Source organism: Anomalospiza imberbis, chromosome 3 (assembly GCF_031753505.1).
Source record: "Anomalospiza imberbis isolate Cuckoo-Finch-1a 21T00152 chromosome 3, ASM3175350v1, whole genome shotgun sequence".
In the NCBI taxonomy this organism is placed as follows: domain Eukaryota; kingdom Metazoa; phylum Chordata; class Aves; order Passeriformes; family Viduidae; genus Anomalospiza; species Anomalospiza imberbis.
The window spans coordinates 103,786,859-103,810,027 of NC_089683.1; the positions used below are offsets into that span (position 1 = coordinate 103,786,859).

A 23,169-nucleotide genomic window follows, 5' to 3' on the forward strand; every position below is an offset into this window, starting at 1 on the left:
CTCAGGTGCGCTCCCCCCTCAGGTACGCTCCCCCCTCCTCAGCTGTGCTCCCCTCAGCGACACAACCCTCCTCTCAGGTGTACTCCCCACTCAGGTGTGCTCGTCTCCTCAGGTGCTCTCCCCTCAGGTGCGCTCCTCCCCTCAGTGACACGCTCCTCCCCTCAGGTGTGCTCCTCTCCTCAGGTGCTCTCCCCTCAGTGACACGCTCCTCCCCTCAGGTGTGCTCCTCTCCTCAGGTGCTCTCCCCTCAGGTGTGCTCCTCTCCTCAGGTGCTCTCCCCTCAGTGACACGCTCCTCTCCTCAGGTGCGCTCCTCCCCTCAGTGACACGCTCCTCCCCTCAGGTGTGCTCCTCCCCTCAGGTGCTCTCCCCTCAGGTGCGCTCCTCCCCTCAGTGACACGCTCCTCCCCTCAGTGACACGCTCCTCTCCTCAGGTGCGCTCCTCCCCTCAGTGACACGCTCCTCCCCTCAGTGACACGCTCCTCCCCTCAGGTGTGCTCCTCTCCTCAGGTGCTCTCCCCTCAGTGACACGCTCCTCCCCTCAGGTGTGCTCCTCTCCTCAGGTGCTCTCCCCTCAGGTGTGCTCCTCTCCTCAGGTGCTCTCCCCTCAGTGACACGCTCCTCCCCTCAGGTGCGCTCGTCTCCTCGGCTGCCCTCCCCTTAGCGGCACGCGCCTCAGCGTCGCGCGCCGCCCCTCACGAGCCCGCCCCCCCCTTCCTCCCCCTCAGGCGCGTGCGCCGCCCGCCGGCGGGGGCGGGGCCTCGCGTTCGAACGGCGGCGGCGGCGGGCGGGAACATGGCCGGGACGGGGGCGCGGGCTCTGCTCCGGCACTGCCCGCTGCTGCTGCCGCAGGACCGCCACGGCACCGCCTACGAAGGCTTTGTTACTGCCCAGGTACCGCGGCCCGAGCGCCGCTTGGCCGGCGGACTTTACTCCGAGGTGGAGGGGGGAATATTTCCCGCCCGGCCGGGTCTGGGGAGGGAGACCGCTTCCCGCCGTGCCGCGCCTGGCTCTGAGGGGGAAGCGCTTCCCGCCCTGCCAGGGTTCCTGGCTGAGCCACCGGGAATGTGAATTGGAGAATGCAGTTTCCCTGCCCTGAGGGATCCCGCCACCGTCCCACAGGGTTTGCCCAGGGAATGGCTTCCTGCTCCCTTCTGGGCTGGGTTAGTTGCGCTGACAAAAGTGGTTTTGGGGCAAGGCTGAATATGCCTTGAATATGCAAACTTTCATGGCCTGTGGTAAAAGTTGGCATAAATGACTGATGGAGGGTGTTTTCCTTTCATTTACTTTTGAGGCTTCAGCTGAAGTGGATGTGGAAAGCGCGGTGCAGGGGGCAGAGCAGCGCCTGAGGCAGGGTGAGGGGCATGCTCGCAGCCCGGCTTTGCCTTCACTGACGCTGTGCAGCTGTGGCTCCTTAAAATGTCACATACACAGAGCTCTGAACGGGTGTATTTTAATTTAGAAATAGCGTGGGGTTCTACTCCCTGAGTAGATGGCAAAAAAACATGGGCTGTGTCCACTAGCACTGTCAAAAATGTAGTTGACATTGAGATTGAAAGCAACCTCTGGAGGTCCTCTGCCTTAAGTAGGTGCTTTAGAGCATTTGCAGTCGGGTTGTGAATATCTTCAAGAGTGTGCAACCTCTTAGATGGCTTGTTCCAGTTTCTGACCCCCCCTTAAGTATTAATGAGGGTTTTTTCATTCTGTTTAGGTGATATTTCCTGTATTTCTGTCACCTGTTAGTGTGTGTCACTCAGATCTGGCTGTCGCTTCTTTAGTCTTTCATGATCCCTCTTTTCTCCAGGCTAAATATTCCAAGCTCCTTTAGGCTCTCCTGGCATGAGAGACGCTTTGAGCTCTTGGTCACCTTCAAAGCTCCTCCCTGGATTAACTCCTGTATGTCCATGCCTTGCCTGTGCTGGGGACCCAGTACTCCCAACTTCAGGGTGTCCTGAGCTGGGGTAGTGTCTGGAATAAAAGTTTTAAGATAAGTTATCTGCTCCCTTTGCTTCGAGGCTTCACCAACTTTCTTTATTTCAGTTTTATTTTGATCATCCCATAATAAAGTAGAAGAAGAACCTCAATAAGGACTGAAAATACAAGTAGGATGGATTTAGAAGCTGCCCCATGTGGATTGCACTAACAAGAAAAAAATTAAATTTATGTACTTGGGTCTGCTTTTGTTTACAGTTTGTAAAACTCTGCTGAAATGTGCCGTGGATCGGTGCCCAAGGTTCTTTTTAGTGTAGTTACTTTTATGATAAGCATCTGTTTTGTCTTTTACTGGAGTTGAAGACAAACTTTCATGTACAGTAGCATGATTTGGATTCAATTATATGTTTTTGTCCTGTCCAGATTTGGATAAGATTTATTTTTCTCCTGAAAAGGTGTTATGTTTGCTTTATGAAATGTGATGTGCTGAAGAGTTTTTACTGAATATTGTGAATTAAAGGTCAAGAGTACTTTAGCTTCAGAATTAAAATCAACATTATTTGTACCTGTCACTCATACTGCTTTTTATCCCTAAGGAAAGAGATTCTGAATAATACTCCTGAAAGACAGAAAAGACAAAGTTTCTTTCTTAGTAGCTGATCTGATGGGGAATAATTCCCACAAGTGTCTAATATTTTTCTTTTCTAACCTTCTTATTAACTAAATACTTATTTTCAAGGGTAGAAACTTCCACATCAGGATACTGCTACCAGTGGATTTGCAATTGAAAAATGCCAGGTAAGAGAATTTATGGTAGCAATTTCTAAGTGTGATGTAACAAAAGTTAATTTTGATAAAAGCAATAATGGATATGAAAATGAGTTATTTTTTTTCCAATATCAATGTTATTAATTAATTCTCATTGGTTTCAGCTTAACCTTGCAACAAAATTGCACAGCATCAGTGTTAATAAATGCTGACAATAAGCATTGCCTATATCAAAATATTTTGTTGTTAATTAACTTTGAAACGTGTTGTAATTAATTGGTTGTATTTACATATATGAAGCAATGTACTTGGGAAAAAATTATATTTTTTAATATAATTTGTATTTATAGATCATTTATATGTCACCATTTGGGAAACAGCAAATTCAGTGAAAAGTTGTAAATTTAAGCAATTATTTAAGCAATTTAAGCAATGATGGTTAACAGAGCTTTTAAAATTCATTTTCTGTTCGCTGTTTCTATGTATTAATTAGTATGGCCCAACGTTTATTTAAAAGTCCTGTTCTTATTTCTGTGTTTACCCGAGCAGTCTGTGGGAAGTGGGGTGAAAGAGGCTAATCCACATACATGGATGAGCCTTAACTTTGTATTTCCTAGTTCTGCCTAGGCCAGCCCGCTCCAAACTGGGAGCAGATGTGGTATTCCATAGCTTTATTGCATTCTAGGCTGCGTAATTAAAACTGCATTACAGGTAACTTTGACATTTTCAGGTTATCACTTTTAAATATTAGTGTATTTTATGAAGTTACACTTGCTTGCAAGAATTATGTTGTTGTTTTCGGCACAGAACAGGCTTTTGCAGGTTGATGCTTAATTTTTAATGGGCTTTGGCATAGTGACATTTGGAAGTTTTAAGTAACTTTGAACACAAAACTCAAAGTAGTTTTGGAGTATTGTTTCCTTCCTTTGTTTTTTTCCAAAAAAAGCTGTTGTGTGTAGAAGGCTTTCTGCTCTCTTTGAAAAATGATGTACTGTGAGTTTGAAATTTGTACAAAACTGTTTGTCTAGGATAGAGTGCAGCTGGCGTCTGAAGAGGATCCTGCATGTGTATCAGCACATTTTAAAGCAGGTATACAAGTTTAAAACCACTTATTTAATTATTATTATTATTAAACAGTCTTAAATCTTTGTTTATAATGATTCTGTGACATCTTGTGCTCACACACCTATTCTGAAAGGGTTAAAAAACCTTCCTTTCATTGTAGAGTCAAGATTTATTTTTAAATGCCTGAGGATTTACAAGTAAATATAATGAGAAATGGATGGAATTTTACAAATATTTATTTTTATTCAACTTTTACTCTTTTTTTTTTCAATCAGGCTCGAACAATTTTTAATAAATGACTGATGACATTTTACTGGAATTTTTCTTTACTCTCTCAATTAGAAACAGATTTTGTCTTTTTTTTTAATGTATTTACTTTTTTACAAGTTGTTCACAATGCAAGGGAGAGAATCCACATTAAGTATTTATAGAGTCTGTTTTTTCTTGGTGTCTAAATTACATCTCAGTATCCAAAGGAAGCTTTGGTGTGAGGATACAGCAGCCTTGAAGTTCCAAGGAACACTTTGTTTCCAAGGAAGAGCCTTTGCCACAGGTGCTGGTTGAGACACTGTATCTCATGGAGGTGGTTTCAATGAATACATAAATGATGCCAGGGGATGTTTAATTCTCAGTAAAGTTTCCTGGAACTTCTCTTCTGTAATTGAAAATTTAAGCATGTGGTATACACTTGGTCTTTTTATGTTTGGTTTGACAATACCAGAAAAACTGTTGGGCTGAACCACCAGAAGTTATGAATTACAGAAAATTAACTGATTCTCTCTTTCCTCCAGAGACTGCACAGCTGCCCAGACCTTGTCAGCTTTATGGTGGAGCTGAAAACTGTTTTGGTGAGTGGCAGAATATATGTCTGGGACATGGGATGCTCTTAGAGCTTTGGGTTTCACTTTCAGTGTGTTACAGATTACTGTTCCATAGATCTATAGCTACTTTTTTGGGGGTTTTTTTGGTTTTTTTTGGTTTTTTTTTGTTTTTTAAGAGGTGATTTTGTATATGTCCTGTTCATGTAATAGCTTTATAAATATCCTTTAGGATTTTAAGTGACTGCATTCTTTGGAAGCTGGAGTGCTATAGAAAATTTAAAATCCCAGCAAGGGATCTCAGTGTACAGCCATCCTCTTTACAGAGATTTTCTTGGAATTCCTGGTATTCTCTAGATGGTAAAGCAGGCTTGTAATTATACAATGGGTTATACAGTCAGTGGATTGCTTTCACCTGTCTAACAATTTGACAAATAAATGCAGAAAGCTTTTTTTTTTTTTTTCCTTTCCCAATATTTCAGAGGCTGCTGTTTATTCTTATTTTAAAAGTTTTTCAGGTCTGGGGTTGAAAAGTAGCAAACCCTTTAATAAATATGTAACTGGGAATTCTTATCTATTAGCAAAACATTATACTATGAGCGTTCTTGCTGATGAATGCTTCATTCAACCTACTTTACTTTAGGAATAAAACACAGGAAGTATTCTTCAAAACCACAGCAGAAATTCCTCCTGGCATTACACTGCTACTCTGCTTGGAATATGCCTAAATAAGAATGTCTATTTTGGAATACTTTACAGTAGTTATTCCAATCTATTTGCCTATGTACACAAGCACTCAGAAACTGAGAATGCACTGAAAGTGTAATTCATTCAAAATAGCAAGATAGTGATCCTCAGTTACTGCAGAGAATGAAAACACTGATGATGGTGTAGGAGAACTGGGCAGAAATGATTGTTAAACTTGTCTTATAAATTATATTGTCATTTAAATTTATTTTATTAAAAATTATTCATAGTTTTATTCTAAATGTTAGAAATGTATGTGTTCTGTAAGCATAATTTTAGCTCAAATGCACTTTTAAAGAACAAGTAGCACAACACAACTGAAACACATGGTTAGGGCTTATTTTACATAGTAACATTAACTTTTTGATAAAAATTATTTTTGAAACTACATTACTACATTCTTAATAAGTGTCTGTACCAAAACTTATTCCAAGGGAGCCTGTGATGTTAAAACTGAGAAACTGATTTTCTTTTTTTGATTGCTATAGAAAGTTTATATATATATAAAAAAAAATTATAAAATATGGGCAATATCTTAGAGTGGCAGTGGAGCCCAGGAGGCAGCTGTGGGCTTAATAGAACCTTCTTTTGAAATGTTCTTTCAGTCAAGATGCTTGACTTCAAATTTATTAGCTGAAAAAGAGGCACATTTGATATTTGCATCTGAAGACTCCGTTGTCAACATCTGTGGGGTTTTTTTAAATTGCAGATGTTTTCATTACCAGTATCTGAAGTAATTTACCAAACAGCTTCTTTGTCTGCTTTAGCTGGAGGCTATAACAAAACAAATGCAGTGTACAGTTAATTTTACATAAGCTTAATATTTCCAAATGAATTGCAAAAATCACATGGCTAAATAGATGCAAAAATATTGAAATTGCTCCTAACGATGTTTTTAATGTTGTTTTAAACAGGAAATTGCTTTAAAGAACACACAAGACCTGCACATCCCACGGCCTCCAGAATACTACTCCTGTCTTGTCAGAGATCTAGAAATACTGGGCTGGAATAGGTATGATTATTTTAACTTTTAACAAGCATCATCTTTAGAATATGTGTTCCTCTTTTGTATTTGTGAGCTGAACATATCAAATGTACTTGTTCTGTTCATTTACCCTATTCAGAAAGTGATTTTGCTTTGCTTTTATATTAAACACACCCAACAAACCTGTTATCAAATGAAGGGATATTTTCTGTCTCAAATAACTGAGCTGAAAGGTGATACACTACTAAGAAATAATTTCTTCTTTACCCTATAAACTACTGGTATATGAAACATATTTAATGTTAATATTTAGAGTTCTATTTTTCCCTATTTTTTACAGCTGGTTGAGACTAACCCTATAGATTATGGTTGATAATCATTTACCTTTATGCTTTCATAAAGACATTTAATACTTTTTTTAGAATTAGCATAATAATTTTTAAAGAACCTGCTCTTTCAGCACAAGGTTTTTCTTAGAGGAATTTATTATTTATTCCACAGTAAGCTAAATCTACCCCAAAAAATTCATGAGTGGTGGGGAGAATGTGAAAGGCTCTCAACCCAAAACTTTAACAAGTGTATCTTGTGCTAAATGAAATAAAGAAGCCTTAGGTGTAAGAACAGTTTTGAGTTTTCCCACCTGATTTCTATATAGATAAACAACATGTGATTAACACTAAGTGGGCACTTCAAGGCCCACTTTTATTTAAAGATTCAAAACACCCTTGAGAAATCAGCTGAAGTTTTTGTCAGTGGTTGCCATTGTTAATATGTAATTGTGCTGTACTCTATTTAGATTTCACAGACTCAAGTCTGAGAATATTAGGTAAAATTTCTTAAACACGTGGGAAGTAAATTTTCAATTATGTTTGCTCTCCCAAAATGGATAAAAAACCAAAACACCAACCAAAAAAAAAAAAAAAAAAACAACCCACCAAAAAAAAACCCCACAAAAACAACAGAATCTTGAAGAAGGGTTGGGGAAGTCAGTCATTCTTCAAAGGACTATGCTGCACATAGGGAATCACATCAGATTTATTCTGATGTGGAAGGAGAATAACCTGGACAGGCAATGTGAAGTCCATTAGCAAGTCACACCTTTGATTTCAGAATGCTTTTAACACTGAAGTGACTCTCTAAGAAAGCCTCTTAACTGAGGCTGATTTTGAGTTTTAGGTGATGCTTTATTTGCATGGCAGTTAAGAACATCCTGCAATGATCTTTCAGCAGAACTGCCTGTGTTTGGTGCTGGCAGTGAGGAGCAATCATTGCTCGCACCTTGAGCTTTATTTAAGGATTTTTCTTAGGAAAAAACACTTGCTTGTTATGTACCCCAGATTTACTCATTCCTAGCAACTTTTGGGTCATGCTGGCAGCTGACTGCACCCAAATCCAACAGAAAAATTGAAAGATTTGGACTGGGGAAAGAGAGATACTACTGCGGGAGTAAAGTTATAGGAAAGGCTCTTCTAATACTTCCCCTTAATCAAGCTGGTTGCGTCAGTGACAGTGTCCTGGGAAGGCAAATTATCAACTATAGAACACCTGTAGGACTCTTATAACCCTCATGGGGATTCCAAAAGGTTGCCACTATCTCTTAAGTCCATGTTGTCTCAAATCTCAAAGCTCTTATGCTTGATACATTCCCATTTATTTCATACAAAGTATCTTCTCCTCTTGCCTTCTCCATTTCCAGGGAATCATGCCTGGTCCTGTGCTCTCAGTCATTTGTGTGTCATGCTGGACTTCAGAGGTTTACTTGAGGCTTTCCATCTTTGTGCTGATTCCTTTTATTCCTTTTTTTTTCTTTTTTTTTGTGATAAAATGACAGAGCCTACAGAGGAATAAAAGTCTGTAGAAGTGAAGTATCCCTTATGTACCCAATTCCTTATGTGTTATACAAAAAGTGTGACTTTATAAGCAAAGTATGGATTCTTTTAGTTTAACTTTAAACTGAAGTGGTCCAAACAAGATGAATGTCAGAACAGGTAAAATCACAGACACTTTGGTAGCATTCCTTTAATTTTTCTGTTTTCCTTTGCTGTGGATCTTTGCAGCACAGGCCTGCAGGCACCAGTTGTGCTTTGGTGCAGACACTGCTGCATTTTTCACTGCAGTATCCATACTGGGCCTTAGCTGCTGCTTTAGGAAGTCCCCAGCCCAGGAAGCAGTAGATGGAGCGTTGGTATAGAGGTAGTTTCTCTTCTTTATAAAACTCTGATACACTTTTGAGGTGAAGTTGGAACAAAGCAGGAGTAATGATTTTTTCCCCCCAGTTAGAGGAAGAATCCTCCAATTCTTTGGAAGTATACCAAGTTTAACTGGCTCCAGTTAAATTACACTTTTATCAAGATTTGTCTTTCTTTCAGCTGTTGCGGAGAAATATTCCCAGAAATCTGCAGGTCTCTTTAATTTTGCATTAATCAGCGTTAAACGTGAAATAATCTCTCTCTCCCTTCTTACTACCACTACTGCTTTTTCCATCTGTATTTTTCAGTTCCCTCCTATTCAGGCTATTTCATTTATGTAGACAATTTTCGTCTTTTCACTTCCTTCCTGGGGATGTGCAACCCTTTAGTGTACATCTACTTTTTCTTCCACAAGCCTCTACAACTCTGTTGCCAGCTTCACTTGAGAGAACCATGTGACTTTTTCTAGTATGTAGTGGTTTAAAAAAAATAAATGTTGCTTAGGCCAGCAAGCAGATGCTCTCTCTGAACTCTGTTAGGCCTTTCCGTCAGTCTGGGTGATAAGTTGTGCAATTATCTTGGGCTGCTTTTTATCTTTACACAGGAATGACATAGTAAAAATGCCAAAATATCCACGTGCCCAGTTTACTGGTAAATATATGGGGAGATTTGAACCTTTTTGGCAATTGTTGAAGCTACTAAGCAGAATCCACCTATAGAGAACAGTATATTTTAAAATTGTATCCAACTTCATTGTGGTGGGAGAAACAAACCAGTGACATCTTAAGCAAAGAGAAGTTTTAAAACTTTTTCACATTTAGTATGTACTCTCTGCTTACTAGGGTGCATGAATACAGTGTAAAACTGTCATGAAATGAAGGCAAATCATGATAAATAACTAATTTTGTACCTGTTCAGGTACTGTTTTCTGCAGAAAATCGATTTTGGGATATGCACCAATATGCACTGATTTTCCCACAATAATAGTATTGATAATAAAGGAGAACTTCATTGAAGAGAAAAGCAAATCAAGAGCATAAAAGTCTCATAGAATAAGAAACTGCACAAATGGATCAAAAATTTGACAGGAAGTTTAATGTGTACATAAGTAGAGGCTGACAGGAACATGCTGTGTGTGTCAAAGGTTCCGGTGATGGAAAACTGAAACACGGTGCTCACTGACCACAGCGTGAGCCCTGACACACGTTGTAAATAACCCAGAGATATATGACTGCATTAAGCACTAGGCTGGTGTATTAACAGCAGTAAATCTGCAGCAGCAGAAATGCTTGGCATATAGGACTCCTTCTGATTAATATTTGTAACAGACTAATCAGAGTATTGCAGACCTTTCAAACTACGCTTTCTGCAGGGCTCTGAGAGTTTTCTTCTCTCTTCCAGAGTGGCCTATGTGGACACTGGGCTGACCACAGTCAAGTTAAAAGCTGAAGACTCTTGTGGTAGACAGCATCTCATCAGTCTCAAGTTAAATGCAAAGGTAAATTGATGTGGGACAAAACATCTTGAGGCTTCCTTGAAATATATCGATTGTTCTTAAATCATTAGGATTTTAGAGGGTTGGTTTGCTTGCTGGTGTGTCTGTTCTGCAAGGTAATAGGTCACTTAATATTTTTTTTCTTGAGTTTTCAGACTAAGTATATTTAAAATTAATATTGGAATACTGTTATCTGTAAGATGCATCTATGCATCACGTGAAAAACACTTTGATATTGCACTCATTTTACTGGATTACAGACAAAGCCTTCTGGGAGACTTTCCTTCATTATCACTCCATCCAGAGACTGTGCACAGAACAAGAATTAGAGGATGTTGGGTTGGTTATTAACAAGTCTTGCTGTTAAAGTCAAAGATTTAAAGATTTGTGAAAAACTGAAGTTAGAAAAATTACTTCTTTTTAGTCTAAATAAATGTCTAATTTTGACAGTACTTGCAAATCAAACCCATGGCATTTGCAGAAACAGAAAAAATTTAATTCTTCCTGGTACTTATCACTGAACTCAAATTACAATGTTTCTTCGTAGAATGTCTCATATCAAGGCATAAATCTCTCATCAGAGACTGTGAATATACAGGCTCTGTGGTGACAATTGCCTGACAATAACTGTTGTCTTCAGAAAATCAGTCCAGGGGGAAAAGGGATCTGAAGGTGTCTGGATGATGCTGTTTGGGACTATCCGTGGTCCATCTCAAGTTATAATCTTGAAAGTATGAGGAAGGGGCACGGTATTGTAGCATTAAATCCCACCTTCACAGGCATCCTGTATACCTTTACAAACCAGGAGGGTTTTTTTTTTTAAGTTTTTTAGTCTCACATAACATGAACAAACTACCTTTGAAGGGGAAAAGGAGGGGAAAAAATACTGTTTGGGAATGAGTGTTTCTCCAGTGGATTTTTAGAAAGAGTAGAACTGTCCTACATGCAGAGAGTAATGAGTGCATAATTAATTTGCTAGTCAGTCCGTTATTAAATACACTGATGGAAAAAAATCCATCAGGAAGTACAATTATGGTCTATTTAATGTGCAAGGAGAGGAGCCAGGTTGTGTTGCTTATAAGGAATAAATATGCTTCGTGTGACACTAGAAATTTGGTGCCACCTGTTGCCCTAAGTTTTTCTTGCTCTTAGGACAAAAAAAGTAAAGTATTTTAACTATTTGAAAGCATAAAAATGCAGAAAAAATTACAGGGCAATGTTCATTTTTCCCAAGCAGCTGCCACGGTCAAATACCGACACTGGTGCGTTGGCTGGTTCTGTTCAGCCTTAACTTAGCACTGTCCTGAGGGAATGGAGATTCCCATTTTCTGTCCTTGTACAAGCTTGTGGGGTTTTTTGATAGTAATAAAATAGCTGAATACTCCTCATAGAGAAGAAAGCACCATCTAACAACTAAAGATGTATATAATAAAAAGGTTAGATTATCAGACTTGTCTGTTTCAATAAGTAATCATCCTTTTACTTTTTTTTTTTTCTTTTCTTTTCATTTTGTTTTCAAGTGTTTTTGATGATGAAGGATCAATTGCTTGTCCTTTTTAAACCATGTCTGGCATTTAAACTTGCCAGACAAAATTTGTGTGTGAAATACTGTTTTGGTGACATGGGGATTTGATTTGCCTTCATATACACAGACACTACATTTGAGAAGACTTGGCTGAAGTCTTTTTTGGGAAGGCATTTCTTTTGATAACATGCTTTAATAAAAGTGTGTTTATTTTTGTTATGCTGTTCCTTTGATTAAGATCAGTGCAGGAGCATTTCAGACCCCAAGGCTTCAAATAGGCCACTGGAAGGATTTGCCTGTTGTGTAGTAATTAAGACACTTTGGTAATTATGTGAATGATCTGGCAAGGGGTATGAAAATGTTTTCTCTGGATAAAGTTAGCTGCATGCTCAGAAAACCAATATAAATACTGTATTTAATAATTGCTTAAATTGGCCTAAGAAAAATAGAATGATTTCTGACAAATACATTTGATTGTAACTGTAATAAGCTAAGAGTCACGGAGTTATCAAACCTTTTATAGGTTCTTTTTTTTAATACAGCCTTTTAAAATTTTGCTAATTGTTATCTCAATTTGGATTGAGGTTGTTTTTTTTTTTTTTAATTTTGGGTCTATGTTCACTCATCTCTTTAAATAGCTAAGTACTCTAGATTACTTTCAGTTTTAAAAACCAAAATGTTACCGTTCAGAACAAATAGTTCAGCTTAAATGAAAACTAGTTCTTGACTCATGGAAGGGTTGTTTGATTTTTTAAACTTTGCTTTCTGGTATGTATAATTAAGGAGAAATAAAAAAAAAATCATGCTTTGTTTCTTAAGGTTTCTTTAATGTTCCTTTGTGACCACTGAAAACAGAAAATTGTGATTCTCCTCCCTTTACTAAATACTGATATATAAAACATTTACATGTAGTTTTCTTCTTTAAATGATAATTAACATTCATAACTATTCCTGAAAATGCTTTACATACTGTTTCCTCTCAGAGCCAAGTTTTCAAGATGCTTGAAGTGCTCATATTTTGTTATCAAATTTGGCAGCTGAGTATCAGTCTGACTTTAAATCACTAAGGGAAAAAAAATCCCAAACTGTATTTTCTTTCCCTCCCTCAGTATCCCACAGAACCACCAGATTGCCTTGTGGATTTTCCTGTTCCATTTGCCGTTTCCTGGATGCCACAGGTAACTACTGGACTAGGCAGCTTTTAAAAATAAAAATACATATGTATGCAGTGGAGGGGTGGTAACAACGGGTTGGCTTTGGTTTTTAACTCCAGCTTTTCTCCCTGTATGCATTTTATTTCTGTACATGCTCATGAAAATGTAATAGCACTGAATTCCATATTCCTTGTCATAGTAACTTAAATATCTTCCTTGCCATGAGATATATCTTGCATGTTGTATGTACTTGTTGGGGTTTTTTTAAGCTGTTCATATAACTGAAAATTCTCTAGGAATTGTGGTGGGAAAGTGAAAAGGAAGTGAAATGTAGAAAAAATTACTGTCTTCTAGAAAAGAAACACCCTCTAAAGTTGACAGACATTGAAAAAAGGAGTTGGTTATCCTATAGAGTTTCCCCCAGTTTTTTATCCTATAGAGTTTTCATAACTTAATAAAACTTTTCCAGTTATAGTCAATATAGGAAAGTATTTAATGAAATTCTAATTTCTTAGTTTAACTGATGTTGCTGCTTTGAAGAACCACACTGTCCTTTGTGGGTCTTTCACATTATTTCATGTACCTTTCTTCCTGAATAGTGCATGTGTGCTATAATAAATGAATTCAAATGTGACCACTCAGATACAAGTTAATCTGAATGTAGAAAATAATTGATATTTCATTTAAATTGGGAAAATAGTTTTTACATAAATGATTGCACCTGATAATTTTAACTCTTACAAGGGTTTCTACCCAGCAATAAATAACAACTTACATAGGGAACATGGCTGGGAGGTTGCAGCAGGATGAGTTTAAGCTGGGCTTAATAAAAAATTATAATTTTTCTGCAGAGCTCAAGGTTCTGTGTGTCACCTCAGACCCACTAATATTGAGAGGAAATAACTGCAAGGCTCAACCACTGCAAATGAAAAGTGTATTTATTTATGTAATTTTAGGTTTTGATTCTCTGATATGGTTTGGAACAGTTTAAATAAATGTTTTTCCCTTGAATTTTATTAGAATCCCTACACTCCGGCCAGCATTTCAAGTGCTGTTTTTAACCTCAAACTTAATACATATTTTCAACAGTGTTTTATTAATTTTACAGCCTTGCAATTTATGTTGCCTCAAATCAACAACATTTCAAACATCCCTGACAGTGACTGCTTCTCTGTGTTTACTATTAGTAATTTTAAAGATGGACTCATTTTTTAATATAATGTTCTGGAAAAACCTGGCATGGAGCAGCCTTTGACAAGTTAAAAAAGGGGGTGGATATACTGATACTGGCACTACAGCCAAGGAAAAATCCTCTGTTAAAAATACAACACTGATGCTGAAAATCTTTTTCCAGTTAGAATTACCTGGGGACTATTTGAACAGATGAACAAAAGGTGTTTGTGTGTAAGTGAAGAGCCTGTTATGAAATCATGAGCTGCAGAGAGCTTGCTCTAATCCTGAACCAAATACCAGCAGACAGAAATGCTTTAGCTGTACAGCAGCTTTTGCAAATTGACCTTATGTGTGCGGGTGACATGAACCCAACACTTGTGGGGACAAATGGCTTTGGTAATTGTGTAAATTGTGTTTATTTTCCAAATGTGTGGGAATCACTGTAGCGAGCAGCCCTCACACCGTGATAAAATACGGGCTAAGCTTTGATAATGCTGCAACACCACTGGTAGCAGAATTCAGCAGGTACTCAAGTGCATGAAAATTTTGGTTCCTAAAAGGGAAAAAGAACGGGCTATACCTCTTCTCTAGTGAAATAACGTGGTGTTTTGGTACCAATTGGTCTTAAACTTTTCAATTTATACTTTAAAGGTGTAATATTAAAAGGCTTAACTAAATTGGTGCAATGGCACCATTAGAATATAAACTGCTATAAAAGAAAATATAAATAGATTGCAGGTAATTGATTTTTCTTTCCCACCCCCTGTGTGTGCTGCTGCCTATTTCAGGCTCATGGATTTTAAACTTGAGGGGTTGTTGTTGTTTTTTTGGGTTTGTTTTTTTTTTCCTTCCATATAATAATAGACATGGCTTTATGGCATCCATATTAAAAATGGGTAATTTTCCTTATGGTCCCTGTCTTCCTGCTGGGTTGATAATGTTTTGATGTATTTTTCTTTTGCTCTGATGAGAGGTCTGCTGCTGCTGCTCTGACATATTCATTTGGATGAATAATTATAACTTGCACAATGTCAAGCTGAAGATGGTGGGGTTTTGTGCGTCATGACAAGCCCAGTAGCCAGTGCAGGTGTCTCACAGCATGAGCAGCAACAGCCAGTGGATTCTGGCTCAGAGGAGACGTTTTAGAGTAGTAAGAAATCAGCACCAAGGGCAATGCTGCTGCTGCTGCTCCTGCTCTAAGTGCCAAATAAATGCAGAGTGCTTCTCAATGACAAGTGCAAGAACATCTACTTATTTCTGTTACAGCCTTTTCCTAAAGAACCAGATAAATGTGCTGTCTCCAGTTTTAGCACACGCTGGAAGTGCAGTTCTGCAGAATCAGGGTGTCTCACGTCAGGGTGAGGTTTCCAGACTGACCACTGCCCACATGGCTGGCTACATGAAGGTCATGGGAGTGGAAATTAATGACTAATGAGGGCGTGCAGCAGCCAGCAAGGAAGCAGGAATGCAAGGTGCAGAAGGTGGAGTGGTGGGAATGAGATTATTCTTGGGTTATTTAGATGAAAACACAATAAAATCATCATAATTGTGCTTTTTCTTGGCAAAGGAACTTCACAGGCACCAGCTGTAAATGCAGAAAATGGAGATGGTTGACAAGACACTTTATGAAGATTTCAGGCTTGTGTCTTGGCTTGATTTCTGTTAAGGAGAGGGGAAATTGTTAAACTGCTGTTCATGAGGAACTGTTTCCAAATAAATCTAAGGAATCATAAATTCTTTAGGTGATCCCTTTTCCATTTAATGACTGTTTGCTTTATTAAATTGTATTTTATTTATTAATTCATGAACGGCAGAAAGGTAATGGTACCTATAGTTTAGGCTATTTCATCTTTCTTATTAGGGGGTTTTGCAGTTGTTTTAATTTTGGATAAGCAAATTGTGTGTTAGGAAGAATTTTAGCCAAAAAAAATTTCAGAATAAAGATTGCATTTTTTATCTGTTTTTGAAAAATAATTTGCAATCAATTGTTCTGTATTTACCTTAATTAGAATTATTTTTACTATAATTTGATTACTATTTAGTTCATCCAGGATTTGGAGCAGATGCTTGAAATTTGGCAGAACAGCCATATAGGTTACAGCACTTCTTAGAAGTTCCTGAAAGGCTTCATTAGTTTTTTGGCAGGCACAGACTCGAGATTTTCTCTTTATTTTTCTCAGCTTCTGTGGCTCTAGAAATAAGAACCAAGAGTAGCGTGAGATATTTTTTTCCCCTATTCTTTCTTATTCATTTGATTGGAGGGAATGGTGTACGGGCTGTAAGGGTGGGCTAGGGAGAATGTGTGAATTGAAGGAAGAAGGGAACTGGCATGAGCAGGTCCTGGTGATGAGGTGGAGAGGACAGAAATGGAAATCAAGAGGTTGAGAAATCACATGATACTTTCCTGGTAAAAGAGAAGGTATGTTCCCCTTGGAGTCAGGGAGGTCCAGAGTATCTGATTTTCCCTGGACAAAGTCAGTGGTATGAATGGATGCGGGATCCGTGGAGTGTGACAACACAGAGGTGACACTGGGGTCACAGTTCCTGGGACCATCAAAGCCAGTGTGTTTATGGAGGATGGAGGAGCCACTTTGGCTTTGTGAGCACTTTTACAGCGAGGGTGAGCAGCATTGACACTCTGAATGAGGAATGTCTTGTTTTCCAAAGAATTTTGACATATTTCACACAAATTCTAATTCATTTGTATGAGGGGGACCATGAAACAGAGTTGTGCTGTTTGACATTATTAACAGTGGTCTTGGTGTAATTTAGACCAAAGAAAAGTGTGATCTCAGGCTGTTCTAAAAGTGCTGGCCAGTGACCAAAAATTAGTTGGTTAATCAAATAAAAAGGAATCTTGGAGTTTTCATGGTTTGCATGACAAGAAGGTGATGTATTTAAATAGCTATAGATGCATTTACGTATAGAGCAGGAGACAGCTGGCAACATCAGTGAAGCATGCAAATAAGATCAAATGAACAGTGTAGGAAAAAAAAGATTTAACTACCTTTTTAAGGAACATCATTGCAAAATTACAATTAGTATTAAAATTAATTGGATTTTAAAACTTATCTGTGGGTTATAATCCCTTGATGTTTCTTTTTTCTAGTAAAACCCTTTGAATTCCCGGAAGATAAAGATAAAAATGATTATAAGCGGATTTATCTGTATGTGATATAGAAAAATGTAAAAAATCAAAATGGAAAGCAACTGTTGCAAGTACCAGAAAATTATGCTATTAATTTAAGTGTCATCAGAGCACAAAAGATCACATTTCAGGACTGTGTGAAAATTATTAAAATACTGGAAATAATAGTACTTAAGATGAAGATACTATACTCTAAGATGTGGTTAAGTGACTGACACTATTATGTCACTTCAGGTATTATAAAAGTAACAAAATGCTTTTAAAGATAATAAGCGTTACATTTTGAGATTGGCAGAATTCACACTTCCCTGCTTAGGTGCTTTCCTACTTTAATATAATTTAACAACAGCAGGAAAAAATGGAGCATTTTATTTCCAAGCTATGCCGTTTCTTTCTAAAATACACATGCACAAAATATAAAAAGTTATTATGTAGAAAAATTCTATTTCTTCATCTGAGAATACTCAGATAATTTGCTGCTCTTTGTCCAGGTGAGAAAGGAAGAATATAATCACTACAGATTAAAGGAAACCATTCCTTATGTATTTTGTTTCATTCATAGAAATATGCCTGTCTGAGAACAGAATGTTTAATTTGCTTTTTCTATTGAACCTCAGGATGTCTGAAATCTGTCCCTCAATGGGCATCTGCACCTGCAAAGGATTCCCTTGACCACCAAGTGTTTTCTCCTCTTGCAGAAGTCTTTTCCTGGGGAAATGGTGACTTCTTTTTGCCCACTGATAATTTCAAAATATTTCTTTTGCTTTGCTGTCCTGTATATTTTCCTGTCTAATGAAAGATATTTCTGGTTCCGTGTAATCCACTCTCAAATATTGAAATCCCCCACATGTAATCCTCTGCTTATTAGATGGTTTCTCCTTTTCGTCCCTTATTTACAGGGTTTGGAAGCTGATCTTAGGCACCTGTTTTTATACTGCTTAATTTTGAGATAATGATGAGGTTGTTAGATGATATTCCATGTTTTATGCTATCACAATACACTGGGACACACACATGGATTTCAACACTCCTTAAATGAATAAATTGGTTTTTAAATATTCTCTCAGGTTGCTGGTAGAAACTCAATGAAATCTGTTTAAATTTCTTGTTTCTTAGAACTCTTTAATAGACATTTACAATCAGTTCCTGGCAGCATTGGAGTCGCTGAAGGAATTCTGGGATGCCCTTGATGAAATCGATGGGAAGACATGGGTGCTTGAGCCAGAAAATCCCACGCGGAGTGCTACAACCAGAAGAATTGCAATAGGTAGGAAAAGATTTAAAGGGATACAGTGGATTTGAGAAGTAAAACGCAGGGAGCTGTTTTGTTCTGCTTGTCTCATCAGATGGTGCTTCTTTGGGTTTGGGAAAGGAAAGGCAGCACTTAAAACCAAAGACAGAACTCCTCTTTTGCATATTAAAAAAATAACGTTCTATAACAAGCTGATCCTGTTTGGGAAATTCATTACAGCTTTCTGGTGTCAGATAAATGAAAATTTCTGCAGGAAAACCTTGTGTATTTGTGAATTATGAAAATGGAACTGTCAACAGCTGAGCACTTACATGGTAACCCTAGAAAAGTCAGTATTTGTGAAAAAACAGCTTAGGTGAAGCCCTTACCTCAATCACAAATTCCAGAGTTTCATTCAGAGTTTAGATTCATCCTATCCTGGAGTGGAAGGAATATTAGAGTGCAGCCCGAGGGGGAAAAAGGGGGTTAAAGGAGGCAAGGGGAAAGGACAGAAATAAAAGAGAAGAAATAAGGCTTCCCTGTCAACACCTGAAAATGTACCTCAGTTTATATAGGGTGTCTGTCATTTTAAGGTCTTAATATACATAGGAAAAGGAATTTTATAATTATATAAAATCCACATCATCAATAGCAAATTGTAGAAATGTGAGAATATAGAGTTGGACCCATGTTGTCCCTGACAGCTGTAGAGGGAGGGAGGAAGGAGCTGGAGGGCAGCTGCTTCGTGGGAATGGAGGGAAGGACAGGAAAAGTTCAGCAAGTGGTTGGAATGCCGTGGGTCAGACACCACTTTGTGTGCAGTCAGGGGGCTTTGTCCTGGTCCTGCCGCCCTTTGCCACAGGCCAAGGAAAAGGGAAGAAAAGCCTCAAAAAGTGTCTCGGAGCAGCTGAGCAGAGGAGGGTCAGGGTTTTAAGCCCTTTGTTGTCAGGCCCAGAGAACCTTCAGTTACCATTGAACTTTGATTTCATTCATTCCCACCTTTTCCAGGATGGAAAGCTTAACACAGCTTTAATTACAGGAAAGGTTGGGTTTTACCTGGGCTTGTTTCAGAAGAGACTCTGCTGTGATGTTTTGGAGCTGGATCCAGAGCACCACTGAGCTTCTTCCCTCTGAGGAACAGAGCCCTTCCAGGGATGGTGGGGTGTCTTATAAAGCCAAATATTTGCTGTTTCAAAAATACAGTATTGTTGTCTCGGTCCTGGAATTTGCTGGGGAGGGGACTGACTTCTGCTGCTTAATATTGGGTTTGGGCTTCTCTTTTTGACTATAAAAGATAAAGATGAATTATTAAGTTACATGTCTCTACCTTTAAAATTTCACCAAGATTTTGCATGGATTTTGTCACCTAGCTTGGGTTGATTACGTTTATTTCTGAATAAGTGTAAAGGTTTAGCCAAGTCTAACAGAAAAGCAAGCCTGACAGGTTTTCTTAATCAGTTGCTATTTTTATTTACAGTTTGTGGAAATGTAATATTTGATATATACTGATATTTTGTACAACCATTTGGATACCTCTCAACTTTGTTATTATTTATCCTAATGAAACCCAGCCTGAGTTAACCAATTTAAAACTGCCTTTAAAAATGGTTCCTTTTTCAAATCCTTGACTGCAAAGCTTCCCCATGGCCTTGCTTTCTCCTTGCAGGGAACAATGTCTCAGTGAACGTAGAGGTAGATCCTCGCCATCCAAACATGCTTCCAGAGTGTTACTTCCTTGGAGCAGATCATGGTAAGGCAGCAAATTCCACTGGTTTCTCCTGTGGACTCAGATCTCTGATCCAAATGCCTACCTGGAACCTGAGAGGTTCACTGGGGTGATGCCATTATTCCTGTCTGTTGTTTGCAGAAGTGAACCCTCTGAGAACTAAACTCAACAACAACATGCACTTATGGTGAGTGTCCCCAGTAAAGCAGGCTGGAAACCCAAATGGTGTTTGCCATTCCTCGTGTGGATTTTTCTCTCCCCCTCTCCCACCCACAGGGATCCGGAAATCAGTTTGTTACAAAACTTGAGGGAGCTCCTAGGAATTGATTTTCCATCTCGTGCTGTGCTGGAAAAAAGCGTAAGTTGGTTTTGGTTAAGGACCAGTTGTTATTACTGAGTAAGTCACATTTAAATGGTCACTTTATAAGAGCCAGGGACAATCAGAGACTTGATAGGTAATTGGATTAATACATTGTCACAAGGACTTCTGAACTTCAAGCAACAGTTGTCAGAGCTTGTTAACCTTTGATTAGAGGTGCACACTTCCCTGTGGCCTTCATAGCAGTGAGGGCATTGATTACAGGCTCCACTATTAAAGGGAGAAGAGGAAGTTCCAGAGTGGCTAATGAGATGTGGAAAATCCAAACATTCTGTTATGGATGTTGATGACTTCAGTTCTAATTAGGTGGAGCTGCTCAGAGCGGACAAGAGGCCATCCAAATAATGGTGCATTTCAAACTAACTGGGAACTAATTTTTGACAATGCTTTAACATCGGATTACGAGCTTTGCTTTCACTCATGAAGCTTCTAAATTAAGATCTGACTAAGGGTTTGTTTCTAATGACAAATCAAATTTGCTTAATAAACAAAAAGTGCCCAAAAGTATGAAAGTGCTTGTTGAAGGAGATGTAATTCAGGAAAGGATGAAATATAACCCAGTCAAGTCTTGCACACCTGGAACCCAGTGTCACTCTAAGCCACTGTGACATAAATATGTATGTCTTAAAAGCAAAAAATACTAATTGTAGCTGCAAAAGCAAAACCACAGGTGAAGGTGTTTGTGTGTGAGCAGCCCACCCCTGCCTTTCAGCTGTGCTGTTGTGTTCCAGGACTTTGCCAAGGACTGTGGGATCTGCTACGCCTATCGGCTGGACGGCAGCGCACCCGACCAAGTGTGTGACGATCCTCGCTGTGGGCAGCCCTTCCACCAGGCCTGTCTCTATGAGGTAAAGTGACCAGTGACACAAACTGTCATTAGCTGGCACGTTCTAGACAACAAGCACTGGCCACTTAATTCTGCATTAAGCAAAAGCCCATAAGGAACATTGTGGCAGTCACTTGTCCTGTCACCCCTGATTCCTACATGAGCTCTCTGGGAAAGGGAGCCACCGTCTGACTTTGCATGTGCCCTGTCAGATGTTCATCAGCTGAACTCTGGTAATTAATAGGTGTTTCTCACATTGGAGATGAAACCAACGTGACTTTTAACCTACTTCTTGTGTTGCAGTGGCTACAAGGCCTTCCTACCAGCAGACAGAGTTTTAATGTCATCTTTGGAGAATGTCCCTATTGTAATAAGGTAAGGAAATCCAAGGAGTTGGAGTGAACTAGAGTGGAAAAGGCAAATGAGCCAGTGTTTAACTGAAGGTTTCTGACACAGTATAAAGACAGCCCCACACTAATGCCAGAGTAATTAAAGACCACACTCCATTGTATTTAATGATACTTTTTTAATGCCATAACAAAAGGTTCAGTTACAAGCAACAAAAAGAATCCCAACATGTATAACAGAAGCCAACACAAATAGCTCAGAGAATCCATAACTACTGAGTACAGATGAGAACTTGCCTGTACAAAGCATGTACTGACAGGATTATTTAAAAACTTCTTTTTCAAGCCCCTGACACTGAAATCTTCAATGAAGAAACTCTAGGAAAAAGCTGCATGTGGGAGCACCACTGCACTCCCACTGAAGACATGGGAACAGCAACATCAAAGCAGATACAAGGACAGGACAATGAGCAGCAGAAGCACCAGAACAGCTGCAGTGTAGGGGTAGGTTTGATCAGCAAATGCCAGCTTAAACACAACAGAGAGAGAGGGACGAGTGGTGTCGGCACCAGCCTGGGATGCTGCTGCAGGAACTGGAGTTACAAGGTGATTGTGTTTCTTTTGGGATTCTGAGAGTATTCTGTAAGGGTCATATGGTGGCAGCTCTCTTGCAGTGTCTTCCTGCAGGGGAAAAATAGCTGTGATTATAAAGCTAATATGAAGTGAGATGTGAATCAAAAAAACAGACATGCCACTGAGGTATTTAAGTTGTCCTAGAGAAAGCATCACAATTCTTACACTTTTGCACTTGTATGGATATTGTATGGTAAGTGTGTAACATGGTTAAACACCTCCTAAAGAGACAGCTATATTTACTGTTGAAGTCTACAGCTGAAATTCTTCTTTATCTTTGACTTGTATCCAAAAACGTTTAATATATTCAGTCTCTCCTGTGTCCCTACTAATAAAGGTTTATCCTGGAAACTCAAGACATGGTTTTAAGTGTGAATGTGCTGGTTGGATTTGTGAAAGTTTTGCATTTCACAGTGAAGCCGAATTTCTGCCCGTCACAAGGAACATAAACTTGTAGAGTGGGGCTTGTTCTGGCTGGCCAGGGGTGCCAGGGCAGTTCTACATCTCCAGCAGCAATGCTGTCCTTGGCCAGCCTCCACCTCTGAAAGGGATCCCCAAACACCACAATCCCACTTCTCACTTAGCCAAGACTTGACTCTTTTCAACTGTCCCTTAGTGCCAGGTACAGCTTTGGCTTCCTACAGAGCTTTCCATTACCAAACTCCTGAATTACGTGAGAGGAATTTTGCAAAATTAAGCTAAGAGAATACTGCCTTTTTTTCCTTCTCCGCTTTCTCATTTGAATGGCTTAAATGTTATCTGACACCCACTTAAAGTCTCCCCTATTATGCAGAATATTCAGTGAGTACCACAGAATGGTTCTACATAGAAACAGCATGTTTAATCCTATTGGAATAGCAGCTTTTCCATTAGAAAAACTAAATCCAAACACAAATATAATCTAACCACCAGCCCAGTGATTGGTCCCTTTTCTGCAAAAACTTTACATTTGAGGACTAGGAAGTAACACTGGAATATTTTCCTATTCCAAAGTTGTGTTTGACTTGTCAGACTCCATCTCCCCTGCTG

At 39.0% G+C, this 23,169-nt stretch overlaps 2 protein-coding genes across 5 annotated transcripts in view; one reads left to right on the plus strand and one right to left on the minus strand.

Annotated features, from left to right (window-relative positions):
• The first annotated feature begins 739 nt into the window (after positions 1–739).
• On the plus strand, positions 740–22,502 carry FANCL (FA complementation group L). 2 transcript variants are annotated; one of them, XM_068186160.1, is made up of 14 exons: positions 740–893; positions 2,671–2,729; positions 3,728–3,788; positions 4,556–4,612; positions 6,244–6,341; positions 9,905–10,001; positions 12,633–12,701; positions 18,115–18,265; positions 19,896–19,979; positions 20,097–20,142; positions 20,232–20,313; positions 21,066–21,182; positions 21,464–21,535; positions 21,854–22,502. In XM_068186160.1, the coding sequence occupies exons 1-14, from the start codon at positions 795–797 to the stop codon at positions 21,887–21,889; spliced, it is 1,128 nt and encodes a 375-aa protein (XP_068042261.1). In that variant the 5' UTR covers positions 740–794; the 3' UTR covers positions 21,890–22,502. The 2 variants fall into 2 exon arrangements, with proteins under 2 accessions (XP_068042261.1, XP_068042262.1); XM_068186161.1 differs by lacking the exon at positions 21,066–21,182.
• The window catches only part of VRK2 (VRK serine/threonine kinase 2), a 39,160-nt gene continuing 37,657 nt past the window's right edge, over positions 21,667–23,169 (minus strand). For all 3 annotated transcript variants that reach the window (XM_068186157.1, XM_068186158.1, XM_068186156.1), the window contains one exon: positions 21,667–22,188. In XM_068186157.1, the coding sequence (XP_068042258.1) occupies positions 21,949–22,188 (240 nt within the window). In that variant the 3' untranslated portion in view covers positions 21,667–21,948. The remainder of the gene's footprint in view (positions 22,189–23,169) is intronic.

What these genes read in the sequence shown, in the direction of transcription:
- FANCL (XM_068186160.1), top strand. Translation starts at nt 795, where the DNA reads ATGGCCGGGACGGGGGCGCGGGCTCTGCTCCGGCACTGCCCGCTGCTG. An exon ending in AAGGCTTTGTTACTGCCCAG is followed by an intron (nt 894 to 2,670) that starts GTACCGCGGCCC and finishes CTTATTTTCAAG; the next exon opens with GGTAGAAACTTCCACATCAG. An exon ending in TTGCAATTGAAAAATGCCAG is followed by an intron (nt 2,730 to 3,727) that starts GTAAGAGAATTT and finishes CTGTTTGTCTAG; the next exon opens with GATAGAGTGCAGCTGGCGTC.